The 25,313-nt window shown below is 39.6% G+C and overlaps 1 protein-coding gene across 1 annotated transcript; it reads left to right on the top strand.

Annotated features, from left to right (window-relative positions):
• The first annotated feature begins 430 nt into the window (after nt 1-430).
• Nucleotides 431-25,272, top strand: tacr3a (tachykinin receptor 3a). The gene is given in 6 exon segments (XM_018695621.2): nt 431-1,024; nt 5,437-5,562; nt 5,564-5,626; nt 6,327-6,477; nt 22,204-22,400; nt 23,776-25,272. Coding segments are annotated over 6 exon segments (1,236 nt in total). The 5' UTR covers nt 431-656; the 3' UTR covers nt 24,107-25,272.
• Nucleotides 25,273-25,313: the final 41 nt, after the last annotated feature.

Here is a 25,313-nt window from a genome sequence, read left to right on the forward strand (position 1 = left end):
GAGCTGAAGGCTGGAAAAAAAAAAATAATGCACACACTCCATGTAATATTTCAATATCCTGTTTGTGGCTCCTTTGAAATGCTGCTGACACAAGATCATCTGGAGAGACGCAGAGGATAAAGGTACACAGTCTGCCCTGAGTGATTGTATCTCGCAGAGAGAGAGAGAGAGAGAGAGAGAGAGAGAGAGAGAGAGAGAGACGACCAATCCGTTATTCATGAAGTTTAAAACAGCAGCTACAAGTATCAATCAATCTCTTTCACCATTTGTGCCACTTGTGCGTCACTGAGTGCGCACGGCGCCCTGCCTGCTGCTGCTGCTGCTGCTGCTGCTGGAGGAGCAGAGGCTGTGCGCTCACACCCACATTCAACAGGCACTGGTGGATACTTGTTACATGTACAGTTTCACCGCGTCTTAGTAGTATCAGTTTAGATCGGAACAGGGGTTGGAGACAACAGTGTGGGAGTCTTGGGAAGAGATGTGTGCTTTTTAGGGGTGGTGATGCGTTTTAAGTTGCGCGCTATGGTGCCTACACGCAAATCCTCTCCCGCTACTTTAGTTTTTCACTTCAGTGGATAGGATCGGATCCGTGAAACAAACCAAGGCGTTCGCTATATTCGAGGAGGAAGGGGGTGGAGGAGGAAGGGAGAGGAGGGATGGCAGCTCCACATAACGGATCCAACATAACGGCAAACTACACCAACCAGTTTGTGCAGCCGCCGTGGCGCGTCGCTCTCTGGTCTGTCGCCTACAGCTCCGTGCTGGCGGTGGCGGTGTTTGGAAACCTCATCGTGATATGGATCATTCTGGCGCACAAACGAATGAGGACGGTGACCAACTACTTCCTGCTAAACTTGGCGTTTTCGGACGCGTCGATGGCCGCGTTCAACACTTTGATAAACTTTATCTACGCTGCCCACGGGGAGTGGTACTTCGGAGAGGCTTACTGCAAATTCCACAACTTCTTCCCGGTCACGTCTGTGTTCGCAAGCATCTACTCCATGACCGCGATAGCTGTGGACAGGTGAGCTTATCTGACGCTGTGGGCACAACATTTCACGAATGACTGGTACTAAATCCTCCCCACGCTCCTCACCCCAACTCTCTCCTCTCCACTCTCTCTCTCTCTGTCTCAGCTACATGTGTATCTAAATTAATCAAGGTTTTTAATTAAAGAAGTTGTCAGAGAGGCTTCTTTTAAAATCTTATTTATGTTGGAATAAATTATCTGTCAATATCAGTGTGCGTATTTAAGAAAAACCACTCTGTGGTATGGATGAATTTGCTGTGCCCCTCCATACAGCCATGGAGGTAGAATATAATCCATTTTAATGCAGACTACCTTCACCACACCCAAGTTAATCATCAAATAAGCAGTGAAATATCCGGAGCATGTGCACAGAATATGAATATTTTAAGCCATACAGAACGTAAAAATATCCTTGTCGCCCCAAACACTTTCATCTTTAATGTTTCACGCATGATTTTTTTTTTTTTTTTTTTTTTTTTTTTTGGACATCTCGTTTCCCATTATTCCAGTTGGCTATGCTGCCTTCCACCAGCAGTGGTGGAAAATTGAATATTGTGCTTATAAAAAAAAGAAGAGGAAGGAAGAAAGAAAGAAAGAAAGAAAAGAAGCACAGATGTGTTACCTGAAAATAGATTCCACTCCATTTGGCAAGTGTTGTGCCATTAAATGAATATGATGTTGCCCACTAACTTTTGCCTTCATGCGCATAAGAACTTATTTATACGAAGTCTGCATCAATTAAATCCCACTGATGGCACTGTGTGGTTTCTACCCTACATTGTTTCATTACAGTTGGTGCTCCCTGCTGACTTAAGCATACATTTATTTCCATTCCCAATGGAAGAGTGGGTAATGACTTGTTTGTGATTTGCATTATTATACTGGAGAAGCAGTTGCCCAGCAGGGTGACAGCCATCTCACACTGTTCCACACATTTATTTTTACGTTTCATCGTCAGTGAATCATAGACTGAAGCTGTTGTCTGCACTGCAGTGAATGACTCCATTTTCCCAACACCCTAGAGAAGATCACCCTTTCCTCCATGCTTTCACGCTCTCTTGACTCCCTTTCTTTCTGTCACATGCACTCATATTATGTATCTTCTTTGCTCTTTCACACATTTTCTTTCTTTCCTTCTTCCTCCATCTCTTTCTCCTTTCTTTCCCCTGTAGTTTCCAGTAATGTGGCAATGCAGTCCTCACTATCAGTCGGGCTTTGATACTGATCAGTGGACCGTCATACATCATACTGTTTGAATAAAGGGATTAGACTGATGAAGGAAGCGGCCACAGGCCGAACATAATGAAAACAAAAAGCACGCAGAAGCTACATGCAGTGCACAGTGTGTGTCTACAGCTCGTGTACATGTGTCACAGTGTGTTGTAATACTGTGTGAGGTGTTTTCCTCCTCCAGTGCTTCTCCTTGACACACAAAGGATAATAATGCATTTCCTCAGGCCGCGCTCATTTTGGCTCCTCTACAGCAACTTCCATGCGTTTGTATTTTTGGTCTGCAGTGTCCATTCGATTCTGTCAACTGTGTACTGAGAAAGAGAACATCGCCATGACCTACATGATGTAGATGTAACCTCCGGTCATGCTTTTCGTAACCCCAGTGTGGTGCTGTCTCCGCTCTGATGTCTTGAAATGGCATGAGGCCACAGTTCGTGATCATCTGTGAATTTGTCCTTCCTGCTGACTCTCTGTGCTGCCAAGTGTGTTTCCTTGGGCACTGCAGCAAAATAAACTCAGGTTGCTGTGTGAAAGGTAACTGGCGAAGCCTTAAAGCTTTTTTATGATAACACGGCTGGCGACTTTTTCATTTCTCGCATTCTCGGTATTTCTTTTTGCTGAAGCTGTAAATGCGTAGAATATAGTCATATCATTAGTATCACTGCTATATATAAGTCAAATTAAGTCAGTTTTATTTACAGAGACCCATTCTCCCATGAGCACCTGGTAAGGAGACTGACCGATGAAGGCTCTGCCTCCCATTCTGCTTTTCTAGGAACCACCAGTAAGCCTGCATTCTGGGAGCACAATGTTCTGATGGGGTAATAGGGTACTATATAACGATGTCTCACCATTAAGGGTTTTGTAGGTGAAAAGAAGGATTTTAGGGGGGGGGCCAGTGCAAGAAGCTAATACTGGAGAAATATAATCTCTTTCCCTGGTTCTTGTGTCAGTATATGTTCAACTGCATTCTGGACCAGCGGGAGTGTCTTTAGGGAATTGCTGGGTCAGCCTGATAATAAGGAATTACAGAAATCCAGCCCAGAAGTAACAAATACATGGACTAGTTTCTCTGCATGTTTTTGAGTCAGGATGTGGTGGATTTTTGCAATGTCACATGCAGCACTTCTTCAGCTGTAGTTATATATACAGCATTTGCTTTGTATAGTAATACATTTTTAGTAGGAGTATTTGCAGCAGTATTGTGTCACACAACCTAAGGAATGTGCAGTTTTCCTGCATGTACACTTCTATACCACATATAATAATGAGGACACCAGTGCTCACTGATACTGTCTCTGCACTCATTAGGACAACAGCCAGTCACAAATATTCACATTATGCTCTGTGTATGGAATTTTAAAAAGTGATTTTTTAATAGTGCACATCTGCTACATGTACTTTCTGTATGCACATACGTTATGTCTTTTCTGACTACTCGTCCATATGTACCGTATGTCCTCATTTCCTTTATTAGTGTTTGTGTCAGTATATTTTATTACCACCTTATTGCAACCATTTTTATACCTCTCACACTACTTTTATTAGATAGTCACCAGTATTGGTTAGAAAGACTCCCTTTAAAGTTTAATGTTACATGCAGGAAGAGCTGGAGGAGACAGAAGGAGCACGTCACTGAGAATATCAAGTGCTGTTTTCTTAGAAGGCTCTGTTCAATGAAACTCATGCACCATCGCTTCAATTTAATTATTAGGATTATTAAATCTCCATCTCTGAGATTTCTACCTCCACCTCAATATAATGGAGGTCAATGGAGTTTTGTTTCATGTGAACAGCACTGGAAAATGACTATTTAAAAATCACCAGCAACATTTGCCTTCAGCAATTGTTGTCCTGGTCACTCTGGAAAATCCACAGACTGTGAACTGTTTCAATTGGAATTACCTTCAGGAGACAATGAATCTCTATGGAAACTGTTGACAGTGTCATCTGTGGAAAGAGACGTCGTTGTTGTTGAATTTTTAATTTTCATAGCTGTCAGCACCACAAAACAAAAGTCCATTCACTTTTATTGTGTTGTAGTGACAGCAGAAATCTCAAAGGCGAATATTCCAAAACAACCAAACAATCTGCATGGCTAAATGCCACCATTGTAAGTTAAGTGTAAGTATTTCTGTGATACTGTTAAGTGAGGGTGCCTGAATGTTAAACATTTTCCTCTCATCTGAGGACATTCGAGCCAACACTTGACATTTAGTTATGCGCATAACGTTTGGCCGCTTGCTTTGGAAGTCTCAGCCAAAGTAATCTTTGCTGGTTAAACACCAGGTGGTGATAAAGTGAGTGTTTAGTTAGTAATGTCACACCATGGTGACATGCTTTCCAAACAATACGTCGTCCAAAAGCTTTCCTGTGCAGCTTAAGTCATGACAGACTCCCAGGTTGAGAAAAAAAAACAAACAAGAAATGATTTATTATTCTGCTGCCAAACGTCTCTGTGATCATGCTCAGTTGATGCTGATGCCTCTGTGCGCTTTGATGTGTGTGCTTGTATATCAAAAGTGTGTGCGCGTGTGTATATATGTGTGTAATCCTGTTTAGCTTATTCAAGTGTTACTGGTGTTGCACTGTGGTTATTGTTCAGTGGTTATAAGTCTATTAGATCAGCCGCCATCATGCGAGCTTGTTGGGTCCCAGATAGCTCAGGCTGCTCCGGTGCATACTTGATTGGACATCACACAAAGCTATTCTTACGCTGCCATCTGCAAGGGCCAGTGAGACACTCAGAATAAATGCCAAGCAATTACTCTGTTGTCCCTCAGAGTGTTCCAGTCACTGAGGTGACAGGACAAGGCCCATTCTTCACCATCTTACAAAGATTGAATTAGTGGCTCTCAGCCCGCGTTATCAGCTATTGAGAATCATGTAGCATCCTGAGTTTGGTTCATGTTCAGCTGGTAATCTCCTGCCAGTTTGGAGTGTTTCACTGTGTCATTCAAACAAAAAGGAGTCACAATGCCATAGTGTCACTGCATTAAAGTATATACGAAATAAACAAAAACTAAAAATGTTTAGGTTTTTCTATTGTGTAAATATAGGGCAGAAAGTCTATGATGTATATGAAAAGAATCAATAATCAATCAATAATTAAACATGTTGTTGAGGCTTTAAATTACTATTTCTTTTTAACATACTGACCTCTGCCCCTTTAGGTACATGGCCATCATCCACCCTCTGAAGCCTCGTCTGTCAGCCAAAGCCACCACAGGAGTGATCGTCTGTATCTGGAGTCTGGCTGTGGTCCTGGCCTTCCCTCTCTGCTACTTCTCCACAACCCGAAGCTCTGCCCAACAGGACCGTCTGCTACGTGGCCTGGCCCAACATGAGCGACGACCCTTTCATGTGAGAAATATTTACTAACCATTTTCACAAAAACTGGAGTTTGCTTGTGATATCCAGGCTGTGAAGCTCAGTACCTGTCCATCTCAGTGAACTGCCGCTGCTTTTAGTCAGAGTTCAAATGTAGTTTGTTTTATCTTGTTGCTCCGTACAGGTTAGTTTGTGATCTTAGGATATAACTCGCAGTTTTACACGCCAGTTTAACTGTTGAGTCATTTCTTGTTAGCACTTGTCACTCAGTTAGAAAAAGGGTAGAAACTAATGTTGGAGGCAAAGGAACTTCTTTTTTATATATTTTCTGGGAGCACATTGCCTGTGACCCTTTCAGTTATGTTGTCAGTGACATGCACACTCAGTGCTGTGCTGTCCAGTCCCTGTTGTTTGTAACAAATGAGGATATGCTTTGCTTGCAATGGAAAATACTTTTTGCAGAGATAGATTTTTTCCAGAGACCTTGGGTTGGTGTTTTTTTTTTCTAATTTATGACCACACAATGCTACGTGTGTTACAGCCAAGCTCACCTTAGTAAAACTTTTAAAGGACAGCAGATGTGTACAAAAATTGTATTCCACTCACATCTACGTGGTGCGGTATCAGGAATGCACAAGGCTCAACCCGTTTTATAGTTGAACATAAGATCTACCTTGCATGAAAATACTACATGTGTAAAGATCACCCTTTTCTTCTCTTTCTTTCTTCCCAGGTATCATATCATAGTGTTTGTTCTGGTATACATGCTGCCTTTAGTGGTGATGGGCATCACTTACACCATCGTTGGGGTTACGCTGTGGGGAGGGGAGATCCCAGGAGACACATCTGACAACTATCATGGGCAGCTCCGGGCTAAAAGGAAGGTAAGCATGCTTGGAGGGGGGAGGGAGGGTAGCACTCCATTCATTCAAGAACACAGGTACAGCCCAGGGCAGGCTAATTAGTAATTGTGACTGTGATGATCTTTGAACGCTAGAAGCCAGTGAACCAGGAATAATTCGTAATTTTCTGCCACTGAGCAGCCAGCGGCTCCAGGTAATTATTATCTCACTTTTATTTCATAATCTAAAACTGAGTGGGAGACGGACAATTTGAGGCAGTCTGCCAATTTGACACTTATCTGCCTTTGGGGGAGAGATTCAAAAAGCATGTGTCAGTATGAAACAATTTTCCAGCTCTCTGTTTCTGTACATGCACCTTTAGGATTTTGATTTAAGCCTCTGTCTCTGTTAATTTCATTACAGTGGCTACAAACATGTACTGTCTAATGGGGGGAAATACCAGACCACCACCAAATCTAATTAATTGTTCCTTGGCCTGTTTAGTGTTCTCTGTATATTCATGATAATCTGTTGTTAAGTGTATTAATCTAAATAACTCCCTGTGAGCTTTTTGCTGTGTTTAATCACAGGAACTTAGACACTGAAAATGATGGATCATGTTGTTACTGTAGCAACAATTGGACTACATAGAAATCCTAATTTTTCCTCACTAAAGTGAGAACACTGGGCTAATTACAAACACATGAAAAATATTACATCTCATTCCCACTGGTGAAACTAAAAAGAAAAATAATGTCTACTCAGCTCAACAGTTAATAAGTAGTGGAGCTTTGCTTTCAGTTTTAATTTTCTCTTTCAGGAATAGAAAGATTAAGATAACTGGTGCAGCATATCGCAGTGAAAAAGGATAATGACATTTGTCTTGAACATGTGTGTGTGTGTGTGTGTGTGTGTGTGGCAGGTAGAGACACTACACTGAGAACATTTCAGGGAAGAGAACCTTGATTCCACACAACACAACCTTTGTGGTTGTCACTTGTCTTCAATCATGCTCTTGTCCGTGCATCCAGACAGCCTCACACTCTGAAAACCAGCACTGTCTGGAGGCATTATGAGTTTGTTTTGTCCACATGTCTAAAGCCAAGGCCTTCACTTCTCAGGAGTCTGGAGCTTATTCATGGCGGTTTTACAATGGGAGTGTTTACTGCCTCAGTGAAAAATGACCAAATATGAGAAAAACACTGCAGCAGATTATATGTCATAAAAAGGGGATAAAAACAAACAAATCATGACATCTACTGCAGCGCCATGGGCAAATAAAATTATACTTGACACGGGCAGGTTTAGTTAATTACAGTAAATGTTGCATTACACCTGAGATCTCATTATGGTGTTGTGGTGTTTTCCAGAAATATTCTTTAATTTCCTATATTAGATAAATTGGCAGCTCCCAACCTTTTTGCTTGTAATACCCCTACAACCCTATCAAATTATTTTTAAACAATTGATTAAAAACGTAAAAAATGAACAAAAACTTTTACTTTTAAAGGCTAATTCTACCCTATCTCACGTCGTAAACTGTCACATCATATTGCAAATGCAATGCAACAGCATTAGCACTGAAAGGAATTTAGTAAAACATGATCTGCTGAAAAACTGCAGGCAAAGTTGGAAAGAAGTTTTGTGACACACAGGGTTTAAGACTAATATAATGTTTCCTGTTTAACAGGCAGATAGCTGACTTCTAATTGACCAAGTGTACAGGCTGCAGATTAATTATCATATGTGTCCCGCTGCCTTCAGATGCAGGGATTTAATGACCTGAGGGAGAAGCTTTTCATACAGTATAAAGCAGCTGTGACAACAGACACTGTCAGAATCAATCATATTAATTTATGAATCAAGGCAGACGACTGCCTTAACCACATTAAACTGTATATCTCTGTGCATTTGCTGAAAAGAAAAAAATCTCATAAAATCGCTTAAGTGTCAGTGGAGAGACATTGCCTCAGAAACAGATATATTTCTGAGACCTTTATTCTCAGCACTGCACTCAACAACTTGCTTCGCACTGCTTCCCCTAAATAATACTCCAGCCCCTACCTGTTTGTGCCTCTTCCCCCTGCCTGTGCACCATGTGTGCTGCGCTTGGAATCAAAATATACAGACAGGCAAAACGAATTCAGGAAATGGTCGGAGCGCTGTTTGCATTGGTCGTTATAATCTGTAATTAGAGGCTCCTGTTTCTCAGCTGACTCTCTTGCTTGCTGTCTCTGACCAAAATAACCCGTTAGTGATAATAACAATAAACCAAGTAATTCACAAAAATATTAAAAAATATTAAAAAAACATATTTTCCTGATCATTTTGGGAAAGCTTAGCCTCCCCTAGCCTTTTATTAGTGGCAAATCACATTTATGCCTCTTTCAAATTAGCTCAGCTGCTAAACCTTTCCAAATACCACCGGCAACTCCAGAAGTGCACCCTGGTGTACATCTAGCCCTGTTTGGGAAACAATGAGATAAATGAATGTAGGCATAGACCGGATTGATTTTTTCCCATTGGGTGCCAAAAACATATGAGACACATACTGTGTATATAAAGCCTATAAACAACGCAAAGGCTATCACATCACTGTAAGAATAATGGTTAAAGAAAAAAAAAAACAACTAAATGCCAACAGCTAAGAGAAATCAATACCAAAGAAAAGACACGACATAGTCTACATATGCCCACAAACATACACACACTGAAATCAGTACATTTTAAGTTATTTAGATAAGAAAGTAATGCATTTAAACATCAGCACATTGTATCCAGACGCAGTAAAACAACCTCCATTATGAGCTCACTCACCTCAGGTGTCCACAGACTGGTCACTGCAAGACGCTACAGCTTTTACCTGTGATTTATCTTAAAGGTCTGGTTGTTAATGGGCAGAATATATTACTGGAGAACACCCTTTGTAACAAGTTTGAAAGTCAGTGTGTGCTAACATGCACTCCAATCTGCTGCTCACAAGGTGATACAAGATTGTGTGCTTTATGTTACTGTCTTAAATCAGTGGTCAAAACCCAAAAATGTAACAATAGTAACAGACACAGGTGTAGCTCCCAGATAAAATATACTTTGACACCATGCCCATTCCTCTACATATCTTCACTGGAGGACATTACTTTGCTTCTAATTTTTTCATCCCTCAGTATGATTTCTTATGGGTGCTCACAATTGCCCAAGCTCCTGGGAACCCACTCAATCATTGCCTGAATTCATGATCAAGGTCCAAATTTCTGTCTCTGCTTCTACAGGCTCTCACGTTTTGCTTCGAATCAACTCTGGCTTCACCTCAGTCGTCATTATTTCTGAGTCTTCCGGCCAGAAAATGGGTCTGTGGGGAGTCCTTCCTGAGTAACTGCCCAGATCAATAAGTGAAAAGGAAGATTTGTGTGTCTGGGTGTTTGTGTGCTGTTCTTTGTGCACCAGCATAGTTCAGGTTTTATTCGTGTCAGAAATATATTCTAGACAGACTGTTTGTTTATTTTAGTGTCTATTTCAAAAGCACACACATTTTATGTGTGTGTGTGTGTGTGTGTGTGTGTGCGTGGGTGCGTATGTGTGTGATGCAGGTACTACTCATATTGTGGGGACCTAAATCTGTTCAAACAGTCACATCAAGGGGACTTGTCTTCCTTATGGGGACGAAAAGCAAGTCCCCATAAAATCATTAAATTTTAAGGTGAATACATGTTTTGAGGTTAGGATAAGGTTAGGTTAGGGTAAGGGTTAGGCAAGTAGTAGTAATGATTAGAGTAAGTCTCCAGGAAATTAATATGTGTGTGTGTGTGTGTGTGTGTGTGTGTGTAAAGTCTGAATCATAACATCTGAGCATCACTTTAGAGGTAGTGTGTTTTTAAATTCATCTTTCAACCACAGTCCTATCCTCATCTCTGGTTGTATTGAACAGTGTCTTTTCTTGGGGATGAATGTCATGCAGGTTGAGAATTTAGTGGCCGCGGGCCCTGGTCAGAATAGGTAGAGAGAGGAGCAAACAGCCCGAGGCAACACTCTCAAGCATCACAGAACTATAGCTGGCTCATAAGCTAATGTTTTTTACTGTATCCCAGACTCCTGGCAACAGAAATACTAAATAAATAAAAATATTCAGCTCAGTGAGCTGAAACAGTAGGAGAAAACTCAGCTGGGTGACTTGCTCAGGGATTTAAACAAATGTGACGGAAACCTTGTTTAAACTGAATGTTTTTCACAGTTTGAGTAATAAATCATTTTTGTCTCCTGTTCCTCAAATTATATATGATCTTCCTAATTAACCCTAATTAATCTTTTTATTACAAGCCGCTGTACTGAGACAAATCCCGGTGGGCCACTACCGCATCGGTGGGCCTGTGGACCATCAAAAAAATCCATGAAGTTTTTACTGCCTCTTTCAGTCTCTTTACTGACCCTTTCTGTGTGCTGTCATTCACATGAGAGTGTCCTGGGAGTGTGCTCTGGGACTGGGCTCACTGACGTTTCCAGCAGATAACCCTAGGGCTCAATTTCTTTCCCAACCCTGTTACTAGGAACAGGGTTGTCTTGTTCTGAAGGGGAATACAAGACATGTGGAGGGACATCATATAACTGGTATATTGAATCACAAGAACATTGAACACAAAGTTCTCCCTCTCCTTACCTCCTCACAGTTTACTCTTCATAATTTCAGTGCACAAAACTGTGGCTTATTAGCTGTGTCCCAGTTTAATGCTACATATTAATTGATAGCAAATTGTCTGCATGTATTCTAAGTCTGCTTAATTTTTTAAGTGTCTCATTGATGGACACTGTTGATTCCCTGCACAAAGGAAACTGATTAGCCTCTCTCTGTGGCCATAAAAGTCAAACAAATTGTGGTCGGAGGGGAAACAGGTGCAGGAAAATTAAGCTTTAAATATATGGAAAATATTTAGCTTTTTCCCTTCTTTATCTAGAATTTGCCATCAAGTATATACTGCATATTGTACACTGACTAGTATGTAGCATGGCACTGAAATACAGGTATTGTTAGGCCAAGAGGTAATCACCAAGCTTTCTATTGTAGGCCTCTGTGTTGAACAGTGACAGTGCATCTTCTAAACAGCTGTACTCAAGAGGTTGACACAGTAATTTTTGGTACGTTTATTTTACGTAACTAAAATGAAATTACCTGAGGTAATGAAGCAAGAAGTGGTAATTTCATACAAAGACTTCTCTGAAGGGTGTTATTATTTCTCAAGATCTTTCTCAAGTATTTTCTTGGGTTTCATCTTAATGACAAATTTCCTTTGCAGCCATCCAAAGTCTGAGGTGACAGGAAGCAATAAAAAGCTACAACTTCCCATCACTTTTCATCATCTCTGTTGAGGGAAACATGCACCAGTCAATTGTTTTGAGTTAATCCATTCTACTGCAATCACCGTCCCACAGGTGTTCTATTTTAAGCTCATACCTGGGGCGTTGAATTCGAAATGTCAGTCTGAAGTGCAGCACTAATGACCTGTCATAACACTGCAGTACAGGCTCTTTAAGATTATCTGTTTTCGACTTTTGTTGTAAGCAACATCGATCGTCCATCTCCCTTTTTTGGCTGAAAGACAAAGTACTTTGTGTGTGTGCTGGATTACCTCTACAAGATCAGAGTTTCCAGAAATGAAGTGAAACAGTGTTAAGCTTCAGTGTATGTGAGTTTCATGTTAACCTCCAGTAATGATGAGACTGCTCTAATCCTGACTGGACAGGTGTCAATAGATCCATCTGTCCTGAGTGTAGGTGTGCACAGGCAAGCACCCAAAACTTGTTCCATAATGAAAATCACAGTAGAAGCAGTTGTTAAGGGTCATCCACCAAGCAGCACTGTAATACAATGGGAATTTGCTGCTTTCTTTTAAGTGCCTTCCTTAAGTACCATGGCTACAGTCACACAACCTTTTTCGCTCTTTTTCCTCAACAGTGATTGTCCAAGACAAAAATGAAATCAATGTCTATTTCATACTCTGACAAAGCCTCCTGCTTAAACACCCAGATCTCCCTTTTTCTCTCACAGTGGATTATAACTGCTGACCCGAAAGAGTGCCTTTATTCACTGAGCAACCCCATCTACTAAAATTATATTTATATGAACTAAATGTGCGTACGAGGTAAATGTGCAGAGAAGTGTTACGTTATCATACGGCACAGAAGTCACATGGAGGTGGTCAGTGGGGGAAAGTGACTACGTAGAACCCCACTTAAATTAAAAGGGCCTGAAAATAAAAATTATACATTAAAAAACATACTATAAGCTACAAAATGCACCACATTGATGTTATTACACTGTATCTTAGTTTTAGACTGAAAACATTTTGATTCAGGTCAAGGAAAGATCATGGTTTTGGTTAAATATTAAAGAATATTTCTTTCAAAATATATCTCTTGTATCAAATTGTTTGCACCAAAGAATTATTTTGGATACTTTTATTTGTGAAGCAAAGACACACTCCAGTACTCCTTCTGTTTAATCACTCACTGGCATTCAGGCACACAGCTTGCTGAGGTTTGTCTTTATCGTATCGCATTCCAAATTGTTGGCGGGACTCATTCGGGCTTCCAGCTAACTAATGAGTAGCCATTTGCTGGATTAATGAAGGAACATACTTCTAGTGCTGGGGCAAGCCCTGAGACTGTTTTGGTCGGTTACAGTCTACCTCAATATCCATTTTGTGCGTTGAAAAGCTCATTAGCATATGAGTTTCATTACTTTTCTTTCAAAAGCAAATCAGCATCAGACTAATGTGTTTTCCTCTTCCACTTCCTTTTGTTTCCCACTGCTCATTTTAACTCAGATGTGAAATACTGTGTGGAGATAGTATAAAGTGTTTACTGCAGCTTCTTTTAAGTTGTTCTTTTCTGTATTTTTACACAGGCAGCCAATTGGCTTTGTAATTATGTTCCTTTTTAGCAGCATTATTAACACAGTAACAGTCCAACCCTAAGAATTCTTTGAAAGCCACTACTAATGTTTTTAAGCTCAACACAGTCAAGTACTAATACAGTCCCAATGGCTCATAAAGCCCACTGGAAAGCCTGCATGAGGAATTAACTGCACACAGAGCTATTGCTCTCACATTTAGAGGCCCTTCACTAATGTAGTAAACCCAGTGGATTTACATTTATTCTGGCTGATTCCACTCGTCAGTTCCCTTATTCTACTTAGAATTATACCTGCTAGAGAGGGACTACTTAGATCTTCATCACACCATTAGCCAAGTCTAGTGACCTCAGTATTGTCTACTACTGCTCCAGCAACCTTCAGTCTTCAATCTTAGTAGACCTCTAATTATTCACAAAAACTCATAATAACCCTTGGTATAGACTGGTGTTCTGTCCAGGTGTACCACACCTCTCTCCCAGTGTCAGCTGGGATTATTTTCAGCCCCACCATGATCCTCAAAGGATAAGCGGTATAGATAACGGGTAATGGATTGATAACTTATAATAACCAGAATAATTCAATGACTAACCAATTAACCAACTCTCCTAAAAGTGTTGCTGTAGGTTTATTTAGATACTACTAATATGCAACAACAAATATGTTTTGAAGGAAGCATAATACATATTAGAAAATTGCCCCCTAACAACATATTTAATTTGTGTTAGCTTCTGTATCTACTCTTGCAATATAATATCTGTTTGAAGTGAATAAAACAGAACACATTTTTTTTGTATGGTTATATGTTTAGGCACTGACAGCACTTGGTTAAGCTTAGATAAGGACTGTGGTATTGGTTTAATACAAAAAAAGTCCAAAGGGACTTTAAGCACAAGACAGGATGTGTTTGCATTATTAACACAATGTCTACACGGGGGACGCAGTAAAAGCAGCACATTAGCAGTGCAGCAGCAGCAGCCTCAGTCCTGCATCCGAGTCAGTGTAAGATGCATTCAGGCACAATACTGAACAGAGGAAAAAGGACTTGAAGTGTAAAAATGCATGTCAAGTCGCAGTTCTGCACATGAAGGGAAACACAAGCTGTTAGGTGCGTTGATTAAAAGAGACAAAACAAAGCTGAAACACCTCATGTTGTAGACAAGGCCTAAGAGTTAAATAAAAGCACTTTCTTGCTGTTGCCTTAACCTTACCACGAACAGGCCTCAGGATGCAAATCTCCAGTCTCTGATGTCAAAGTCCTGCATTTGTACAATCTAACATCCATCCTGAACACCTTCTAGTGACTTGTGTGCAGTAGAAAAATACAACACTTAATTTTAAAAACAACAGGCACCAATTATGTTTCCCGCAAAACAGCACAGTAGTATAGAAATGTAATTTCTAGGAGACACGATTAAAATAATGAACTTATTTACTTTCAAATCTGTTAACTGTGGTTTGCTATTGATCGCTGCCCTTGGATACTGTATGGTACATCATTTGATTCCTACTGTATGTGGTCTTCAGGCGTGATACAGGATATCACACCTAGCCTTCACATGTGTCAGTGAAGTATTTTCTTCCTATAGCACATATCTCCTCCTGCAAGCTTCCTACCAACAAGGGGCCGAGTAAATCCATATAATCCAGTTTGCACTTTTGCATTTAGAGAGAAAATGCAGTTCTTTTTCTCGTCACCCTTTTCCATGTCGTAGAATTGATGTGAAATAGCCTTTAGGTTACAAAGACATGTTTCTATGGGGCAGTTTGGCGTAAATTGGCCCTCTGCTTTTGAGAAGTGGGACTGAATATAAACACTTGATATTCTACTCTCAGACCTGATGGAAGAGCTTGCAGGATAGCAACTGCAGGGCTCAGCCAATTGCTTGCTGTTGTCTCTCTCGGTTAAAGGTATATACCATGTGTTGGTATCTACTAACACGAAAAACCTGCTAAACATGCACCATGTCCAATTATACGACATAAATGGAACGATATTATTGTTTTCCAGAGATATTCTACCCTATAGCTATCTTTCATCCACTTGCCAGCTGCCCTCTTATTATAAGAAAATTGATATGGTCATGAAAATCATCTTGTTAGAATTGATGGAATTCACTCACTCTCATAAACCTCCTCATTTATATTTAGCATGTGGTGGATTCACAGCAAAGAGCAGCTGATAGCTGTTGAGAGGCGCATTTATGCATTCATCATTAGCAAGGTTTTTTGCTGCAAACCTCTGGTGTGAATGCCGATGTTTGTTGTCGGTAACTGTGCCTGTGCAAGGAGCATGCATAAATTCTTGGTTAACAAGAAGAGCGTGTCTCCCTAACTCTCCACTCCCTAAATACAGAGACAGAACAATTATCTGCACCAGGTCATGTTGCATTAAAGCTGCACAGAAGCCTGTGGTGGTTAATTGAGTTGGAGTGATAAATCATTATTCATAGATAAGGGTTTTGAATTCTTTTAATTATTCTGCTGTGTTTTATCTCAAAACAGTGTTAGCTTGGATGGTTTAGAGGAATAGTTTTATACTTTTGGAAATTTGCTTATTTGCTTTCTTGCTGAAAGAAACTGATACCAATCTGTATAGGTAAATACAAAGCTACACCAGCAGCCTGTTAGCTTAGCTTAGCACAAAGACTGGAAACAGGCAACCAGCTAACTTGTTTAGTCCAAATGTAACAAAATCAGCCAATCAGCATCTCAAAAGTTCACTAATCTACAAATGACATCTTCTATATATCATGTAGAATATGTACAGAATTTAAGGTTTGGCATCTAGACATTGACGCCTTTGCACAACAGGGACTGGGACGCAACAATCTAAACTTCTCCATCCAGTTGTATATTCAATAGGCAGATATATAGAGTGGTATTCCTTAAACTGTGCTTTTAAGTTTGGGGTTAGCTTGGTGGCAGGGTAGCTGCGCACACTGACAGTTTCTCCCTCTTTTTCTCCTGAATGTTCCACATATTACTTTTCCTTGAGACTCAGGTATCTAGCAACAATGTGTAATGTGTAATATTACCACAAGTCTCCACAGGTCTCACAATACGTATCATTCCTGGTTATATTCCATGTTCTCTTACAGCCTGGATCTCAGTACAATAGCACCAGTAATCCTGCTTTACAGAACTACGGGGTACAGAACGATTGCCATTATTATTCTTATTAGATGACATTTTTTCCCTCTGTGCGTGTTTTTGCCCCACTGGTCTTTGTAGAACAGCAATCATGAAACATCAAAGTGGTAAAAAGAGACAAGACATTCTCCCTTTGAGGTCTGTTCTACTGTATGTAAATTTCCTATATTTGTTCTTCACTCATCTCTCATTCTCTCTGCTCTGTCTGAGCACATTTACGCAGGGTTTTCAAGTCCAGCTGAATAGGAAAAGGTCCAAGGTTTGGTGAATGTGCACACAGATTAAGTATATGCAGAAATGTGCTCACACGTGCACAATATATACAGTATATTCAATTAACTGGGTTGTAAAATGATGCCTCTTTGCTCTGCCATTTTTTAAATATATATGGTTTTTGGTTTAAATTATGGCAGATAAAACAAATATTTACTTTCTTTCCCTTAATGGTTTCATCAAACACATTGTGTTTTCCCCAATTAATAAAACATTTGCCTTGCCTTTTGTCTTTCTTTACTAACTGCCAAGAGCTTACATAATTTCTGGACAACAAACTCTTTGTAAAACATACTTATAGAAAAATTGGATTGTGGATTTGCAATCAGTGCACTTTTTTCTTCTAGCAACATAGATGGTAAATTAGCTCACTGTTGTTCCTTATTTTAGTTGCTATTCCAGGGCCTCACTCTTTTCACCGGCAGACTGTTGCTGGATGTTGGAGATACGTGATATGCAATTGTATGGTTCTCTCAGTCCTTAGACCTTTCTTCTCTTTCTTGCCCTCTGGAAAACCACCTCTGCGTCAGCAACACAGATGAGAAAGTTGAGACACAAAGAGAATTACTTAGCTTCTCCAGACTAACTATCTCTCAGTTTTATCACAGGACAAAACAAACCAGCCAGAAGGGAGACAGGAATAATAGAGGACCTCAGTGTGAAATGACTTTTTTAAAAAGTAATTTAGATACTTTCTAATCATAGTTATGCATAGTTTTTATTATGTACTTGCTACCTTATGGGCCGTGAATTTCTGTACTGAACTTCAGACTTGGAACAAGTGAAATTTACCAAGTGTTTTGTTTATTCCTGTCAAAAAGATTAGTCTCCCCAAAATCTTTTGGTGTAAAACAGTGAGCCCTTGTAAGCTGCTGTGGCTTAAATTCATGTCAGTTACAATGGATTTATACTGTTTCCACTGTAGTCTAAAAATATTAGATAAATTTATTAAAAGACTCTTATACGTTTATACATTTATCCACTGCCCATCTACAAACTCAGTCAGGTACTGTTTATTCATGTAATGATAAATGTCATTACATGGATGTAGCATAGATACCCTGCTCATTCAAAAACAGATTTGTACCAAACTGCAAAACCACCAACCTGGCACCTGAGGTTGCAGTGCTGTCAAACAGACTTTAGAGATATACTATATGTCATAGGTGTATGTAATCAGTGTCATTCAAAGAGGTTCTAATCTAGAAATTTAAAATGACATTCTTCCATCTGTTCTTTTCTCAGAAACCTGTGCTGCAACCTGTGCTTCAGAATAACAGATGTCACAAGTCAACATGTAGCACATTGATTGTTTTTATTATTTATGCTATTTTCCTTCCTCACAAGGTGAGGCATTTCTCAGGGTAGCAGTGTTTGACAGGCAGGCAGTAATCATCATTGAAAAAAGGACTGATTATCTCAAAGACCTTCTGATTGAATTTTCTCAAGACTTATTAAAATTTGCTCCCATTCCTTTTATTAAACTAACAAAATGAAGCATGAATGTTATTATTGGTGTGTAATATACAATCAGAATACCTGTTCTAACTTCTTAGTTATTTTTTTTTTTTAGGATGTACTGTTTAATTCAGACAGTTCATGACAGTCCAATTAACAGAATGCCTATGATATATAAATGTATATTAAAAATGAAGTCTGTGTGAAGAGGCAAGAACACAAAATGTAGTAACGGATATGACATAGATTCTGGTCAAAAGGCACATGCTCATGCTCAATGACAAGGTTTTATGCTTGTGTTTGTTTGTAGGAAATTGAAGGAGCACATTTCGCATCCTCTGGCAGGCGGTTCCAGCTCACAGGAGCGTTAAAAACAAAAAAGCTGCTTCTCCAGGTTTGGGTTTGACTCTTGATATTTTAAAAGGGCCAGCACCAGATGACCTGAGTAATTTGGATTTCAGAAACACAGTATATTGCATCAGAATACTCTAAGTTTGTGTATGAGCTGCTTAATAATCATTTCCAAAGAGTTGTGTGTTTGTATTTCTTTGCACAAGTTTCTGTGGTCTTCATGTACTGCAGCTGATCTATACTCCCCTTTGCAAGGCCTGTAAGACGAACTTACAGTAATTTATATTTCCCTCTGGTTCTCTGCACAGGTTTTTGTATGCAGTTGTGTCACTGTAAACAAGCAAGTTGTTCATATTTTGCTCTTTTTCTCTTTAGCTTTATGACAACATCCCTGTATTTACAGATAAGATCCATTAGTTCAGTGATAAGTGCATCTTCGTTTACCCACCCATCCTACTCAAAGTGTGATGAGTTTTCTTAATCAGTTCAGTTAAAAAGATTAAGGGGATTAGGCTTCAAATCCCTCCACCATTTCCACCAGTCCCAGTGCTCAAATCGAAGGAATCGATCTGTCGACCTCAACATTTCTGGCATGGCATCATCCTCATTAGACAACACATCTATTTGTCCTTAAAAAAAAATGCTCAATCAGGTCTTTGTTCACTTATATATTTCCATTCAGTTTCAAGCAATGGTGACCAGTGACTACAGTTTACAGCTTACTGCTTTCTGTTTTCATTTTTCCCAAACCTTCTGTTGTATAATGTGATGGTTCTGAGAATGCACCTATTAATGGGTTTCCACTAATTTCCTGTTGTTCATTCCTTGTCAGTGACAACTTAGTTGCCTTGTTGTTTGTCATCCAATATGAATCTGACACTAGAATGCATTTTTCCTTCAACAGTACATGTAAAAATGAACTCTGCACCCCATGTCGCCATTTTTTTCTCTTTGTTGTTACGCCTTGGCATTTGTGTGCGAGTCAGGCTTCACTGACTGGGCAGAACAGGAGCAGAATTTATACATCTCAGGATTTTTTTTTTTTCAGATGTGCTCATAGCCCTAAAGATGGTTCAGATAATGTTTATATAGCGCAGTGCGTGAGCCCACCTAAACCTCCTGTATTTCACAGGATATACTTTCAGTATTGTTTATGTAGCTGTGTGAAGAAGAGCCTATGGATTTTGTCTTTCTATCACACCCAAAATCCTTGGGTGCATTTTACAGTAAAGTAGTTGGGTAATGATGCATGTTCTTGCTTTGCTTGTTTAAAAACCTTACAGAAATGCAGTGTCTACCAGGCTGTTTAAAATGGCTGTAATTGGCTGATAACATATAATTAATTTCATTTGTTCTATTAGAGGATGTAAAGTTGTTAAGGTTTACTATATGTCAAAACAGTAAGTCTCCAGTAGGGACTGTGGTAAAGCAGACACATACCTTAAATGTTTCAGAATGCAGCCTCATATAAAATATCCTGTGTGTATATGTGTAATAAGTTAATGAATTGCACTGAGTTCTCTGACAGTCCAAATATGGACAATTTAAACAAGACCCAGGAGCACTGTGTAAATGTGTCCCTCCTCTTTTCATAATGAAGAGACAGCCATTTAAAAAGTGAATTAAAAGGAAACCAAAGGAGTGTAACAAGATTCCAACACTGGCTTCACTCTGTCACACGAATTAGTTCTGCTAGCATAAATTACCTGCGTAGCCTAATAACTGATTCCTCTGTACCATAAACCTCCACTGTTGTCCTTAAACTTTTAAAATCTTAAAATCATATACATTCATTACCATGGACATAACAACATACATTGTCCTTCTGTGAATTAATACGTTGCTGGAAATAGTCACCAGCAACTGCACAGTTTTTTGCTGTTTGAGTAACATTTGCTAGAACTGTGGGGGCAAACTGTTTTTTTTTAGCCATTTTTAAAATCATATCAAGTATATATTTGTGACCATTTACCGAGATATTCAGTGGGAACAAATGGGCTCACTGGATTTGTCAACAATAGTTAGCATGGAGCCGCTATGAATCATAAGGTTGAGAAGGTTGCCTGCCAAATGGGAGACAAGATACTGATACCCCCAATTGCCCTTAATGGCATACCATCAGTGTGTGAATATGTGTATATGTGTTAGAGCACTGAATATATAGAACAAGCACTGTATGAATGCGTTTGTGAATGTGACCTGTACTGTAAAGTGCTTTGACTGGTCGATATATCTGGAAAAGCGCTATATAAGTGCAGTCCATTTACTATGTAAGAATATAGATTAGCATTTTCCTTTAAAGCAACGCTGAAAGAACATGTTACATAAGTGTCATTCCTAGTTAATAGTTGTCAGAGCTGTGAGTTAAAAAGTTTGTAACCAAGCATCTACATTAAATCTACATTAAAATTTGCTTATCAAGTAACGTAAATATATTCAATTTCACCACACTGTTGGAGAAGTCTTTGGTAAGAGTTATGTCACTTCAGATGGAAACATTTACACTGCACCCATAACATCTACTCTGGTCTTTATGTCTTTCAGTTAGTCTTCTCACCTCACTTCCAAAGCCTAAATCATGTCTTCTTGAGAGAAACACAGCTTTCATTTAACATCCACACTGTCATCAAACAAAAGTACTGACTGAATGGTTCACCACTGTTTAGCAGCCACCAAGCACAGTTTACAGTATGGCATGTGTTATGCCATAAACTCCTTTGAAACATGCACAAAAAAAGGGGTGCTGGGACTTCTGTTTAGATTTCAGGAGGGACGCAATGATGTCTGTTTTGTCTCTGGTAGCATGCCTCTCCAGCCTGCCTCTGAGGAATCACACAGTGTTATGGATCATGTTCGCAGTTACCACCCAGAGACAAGACACAGCTCTTCATTCAGTTCACTACCAAATGAGAAACAGATTAAAAAAAAATCATTGAAAGACAGATGAATGGATAGACCTTTCAGAAATTCAAAACATTAGTTTACAGGTATATGATCAAATTACATTAAATAACAATATTGGAAACAATATTTTATTACCATTTAGATTTCTTCTTTCTCCTTTAGTTTTACCAAAACGCAACCCACTACTATAGGAGTTACATCCACACTGGATGATTCTGCGCCTAATAATTTATATCCAAGGCCAGTGCAGGTAGTAGTGTGCAAGATAAAAAAACAAAAACAATGTGGAGCCTGGGGTTTTAGAAAATCCAGGATTTTCCTTGAATTTTGGTACTGTAGATGCATCTCACTGGCTCATCTTACTTGAAGTATAAACTTATATATATAGAATTTGTTTAGTGTTACAGTGGTGTGCTTAAAAGTATTGCTGTCAGCTCTTTGGAACAGGCACACACCATCCTGCTTTCCATTACAGTCTTATAATCATGCATCCGTCTGTTGCCTGCGGTGCCAGGTGCTACCAAAATGCTGTAATTCGAAAATGGACTGAAATTACATGCACCACGTTCTTCCATCCAACATTCAGCAGTTTCAGAGAGTAACGGAGGGTTGTCAGGGATTTTTTTTTTTCTTTACTATATAATTTTCTCTGGCTTAAACACCACTGTCTTCACTCTGTCTCTGTCAGTGCCTCCAGGAATTGTTCACTCTCTGTCTCCCTCTTGCAGGTGGTGAAGATGATGATCATTGTAGTGGTGACCTTTGCCCTCTGCTGGCTGCCCTATCATGTCTTCTTCCTCGTGACGGGGCTCAACAAGCGTCTGAGCAAGTGGAAGTACATCCAGCAGGTTTACCTGTCAGTGCTGTGGCTGGCAATGAGCTCCACCATGTACAACCCCATCATCTACTGCTGCCTCAACAGCAGGTGGGTAACAGCAGGGTAGGGCTGACAAACTGCAAAACAAAGTCTGACTTTAACACTGTTACTGAATGAGAAAACAAAAGTGGAAATGGTTGTATTGTTAGTGTAATTATGTATGTTTTACTGAAAGATAAACGTTAAGCTTGGAACCATGGAAGAAAAACTGTTTAGAGCTTTTATCATTATCTCCAAATTTTAAAAAAAAAAATGGCCAGATTGTCCAGGGTCGGGTCAAACCAAGCAGAAATCCCAATTTTATGATACAGCAATGGAAAACCGACCAGTTCATCAAGATCAGTTACATGTTTTGTCATGTTGTATTCTTACATTCTCTCAATATATCCCTCTGATTTTCTCTCTTAAAATACATCAATACTTTATTTGTGTGGTCCATTATCCATCAGACAAAAATAAAGTCTTTCAAACAATGAAATGAAAATGTTATAATATGTAGCTATGACAGTAAAAAGTTTTTATAATTTGATTTAGTTGAGAATGTTACTGTAGAAAATGTAGACATTTTTTCAGCAACTCTGTGACATTGTGATATTTAGTCTACAGAGAAAAATGGATTTGATTCTTTTAAAAAAAGATTGCCTCTAAAGCTGTGTGGTGTATCAGTGAATAAAACCTCAGTGCATTCAGAAAATGATTCAAAGCCAAGTTCTCAAGTGCTGTTGGTTTACTGTTGAGTACTCTCACTATAAATACTGCACTTCCACACCAATTGACCTCTTTTTCATCACTGCACAAACATTTAGACGTGCATCACTAACTGCCTTTTTAAAAGCTTTAGGGACACCTGAATACAATCTTTTCTCAGTTGAGAAGCCAACCTCAGGTACAGTACAGTATACAGTATGTGTTCCTTCTTGGAAAAGAAAGCATGCAACAGTACACTAGAAAATACAGTATTATTAAAGGTCCTGTGTGCTATGTAGACATTGCTGAAAGTATAAAAATGTTCAATCCACAGAGAAATGCACTCAGCTCTTATTCAGACCTGTGCCTCTAAATGACTAAACACAACACCAAGTGGTCATTTCGTCAGATGTCAGCAAGGCAATATATCATTGCCCAGCCTTCCCAATTTTCTTTTAAAACACCAGAGCTTTTTAGGCTGAATTTGACCATCTCTTCTGCTCATTTCAGCACCAACTGCTTAACATTTTCCCCATCATTTTTCTCTACCATTTGCTTTTAATTGTGAGTTTTATCAAGCTACACCCAGCTATAATCCTATCTTTGGCTAATGGATGTATGTGTCACTCAGAGTTCTGGTTTTTTGGTTGTGAAAACCACAAATACATTCTCTTATGAATATCAAAACTGGACAGATTTACCAACTTTTCTCCTCTCTCTCTTAATGTGGCACCAGGTTTCGAGCTGGCTTCAAGCGTGCATTTCGTTGGTGCCCATTCATCAAGGTGTCCAGCTACGACGAGCTGGAACTACGCTCTACACGGCTGCATCCAACACGCCAGAGCAGCATGTACACGCTGTCACGGATGGATACCACCATGGTGGTGGTTTACGACCCGGCAGAGGGCGGCGACGGCGGCGTTGGCTCCGGAAGGAAGCACTCCCTGTCTACGAGGAAGAAGAGCTACGTCACGTCTCGTCACACAGAGATTGCTGGATGCAACGGTGGCGGTGTGAAAACACAAAACGGAGGCCCACCCAGCGCTCAACCCGAGGAGTTCTGTTAAGCAGCATTTCCACAGACATGCATACTACATGATAACATACAGGCATGTGCATGTAAAGAATTTTATACACATGTGTAATACATTGTACATACAAACAGTGCACATGGTGTTTGCTTAATTCATACATAGACGCCAAGGTTGAAGGATTACTGATAATGTGCAAAAAATGAACAGCTGTTGATGGAGATTATTGAATATATTACCCTCATGTATAGTTTTCATTTTGAAGATATTCTGCAGTATGGATGGATTACTGAACGGGCACAGGCCCAGGGGCCCAAGGGCTCAGGGGCCTGCACTGCCTCTGTTTGAAGTGACTACTAGTACAGTCACACAGCTCAGTCAAAGATAGGGATATCTCTTGTCCTTTGATATTGGAAATGTGCCATTCTGAGAGTCACCCAGGATTCATTTTACTATATTTGTGTTCATTTTTTCCTTACATTATACAGCTGAACAGTACTTAGAATATATTAAATAACCTGAAACAAGTAAAGCAATTTAAATATGTTTAACAACAGAATTGCTCCACTTTAAGAAAATATAGTATTATATAGTAAATAATGAAATAGTATTTTGTATGGCATGTGTGGAGAGGAGTGTCAGTGTGGTTCTGCTGTGGCTGGAAGCTTTGAGAAATATTCATGCCGCTTGTTTTCATCAACAGCATGAATAAACTCCTGGACCAGAACCAGAGGAAACAAGGCAACATACTCCAGGAAAAGACACAAAATGAATTGTAGTGCCAGGGGTCTATTGTCCCATAATTCATCCATGCTTCAGGAGCAGCCTTAACAACATACAAGGTGAGCAATGCTTACCTTGAAGAGTGTAATCAACTAAATTTCAGGTTATTTCCCTTGGAGTTATACATTGAAGTTTTCCTCTTATCCAGTCAGGGTTCCTCTGTATGATACTGTTCCTTCTTCAGTCAGCTCTGATTGTGATTAGCATTTAAACACAGTCAGTGCACCGGTGTTTTGTTAAGGTCTTGGTCCGATGCTTCAGTCAGTAGATAATGAAATTAATCAGTTCTGCTTGGAGGTACACTATTAAAATATAACCATGGAATGGTGAGACCCTCTAACTATGGTGATAAAATACATCATGGCGATTGTAATTATGTAAGTATGTCATAGTTTACATCATTTCCATCTGTAAGTATTATGTGACTTATTTGATTCAGAGGATGCACTCTGCGTCTGTT

The sequence above is a fragment of the Lates calcarifer genome, linkage group LG5 (assembly GCF_001640805.2).
Source record: "Lates calcarifer isolate ASB-BC8 linkage group LG5, TLL_Latcal_v3, whole genome shotgun sequence".
In the NCBI taxonomy this organism is placed as follows: Eukaryota; Metazoa; Chordata; class Actinopteri; family Centropomidae; genus Lates; species Lates calcarifer.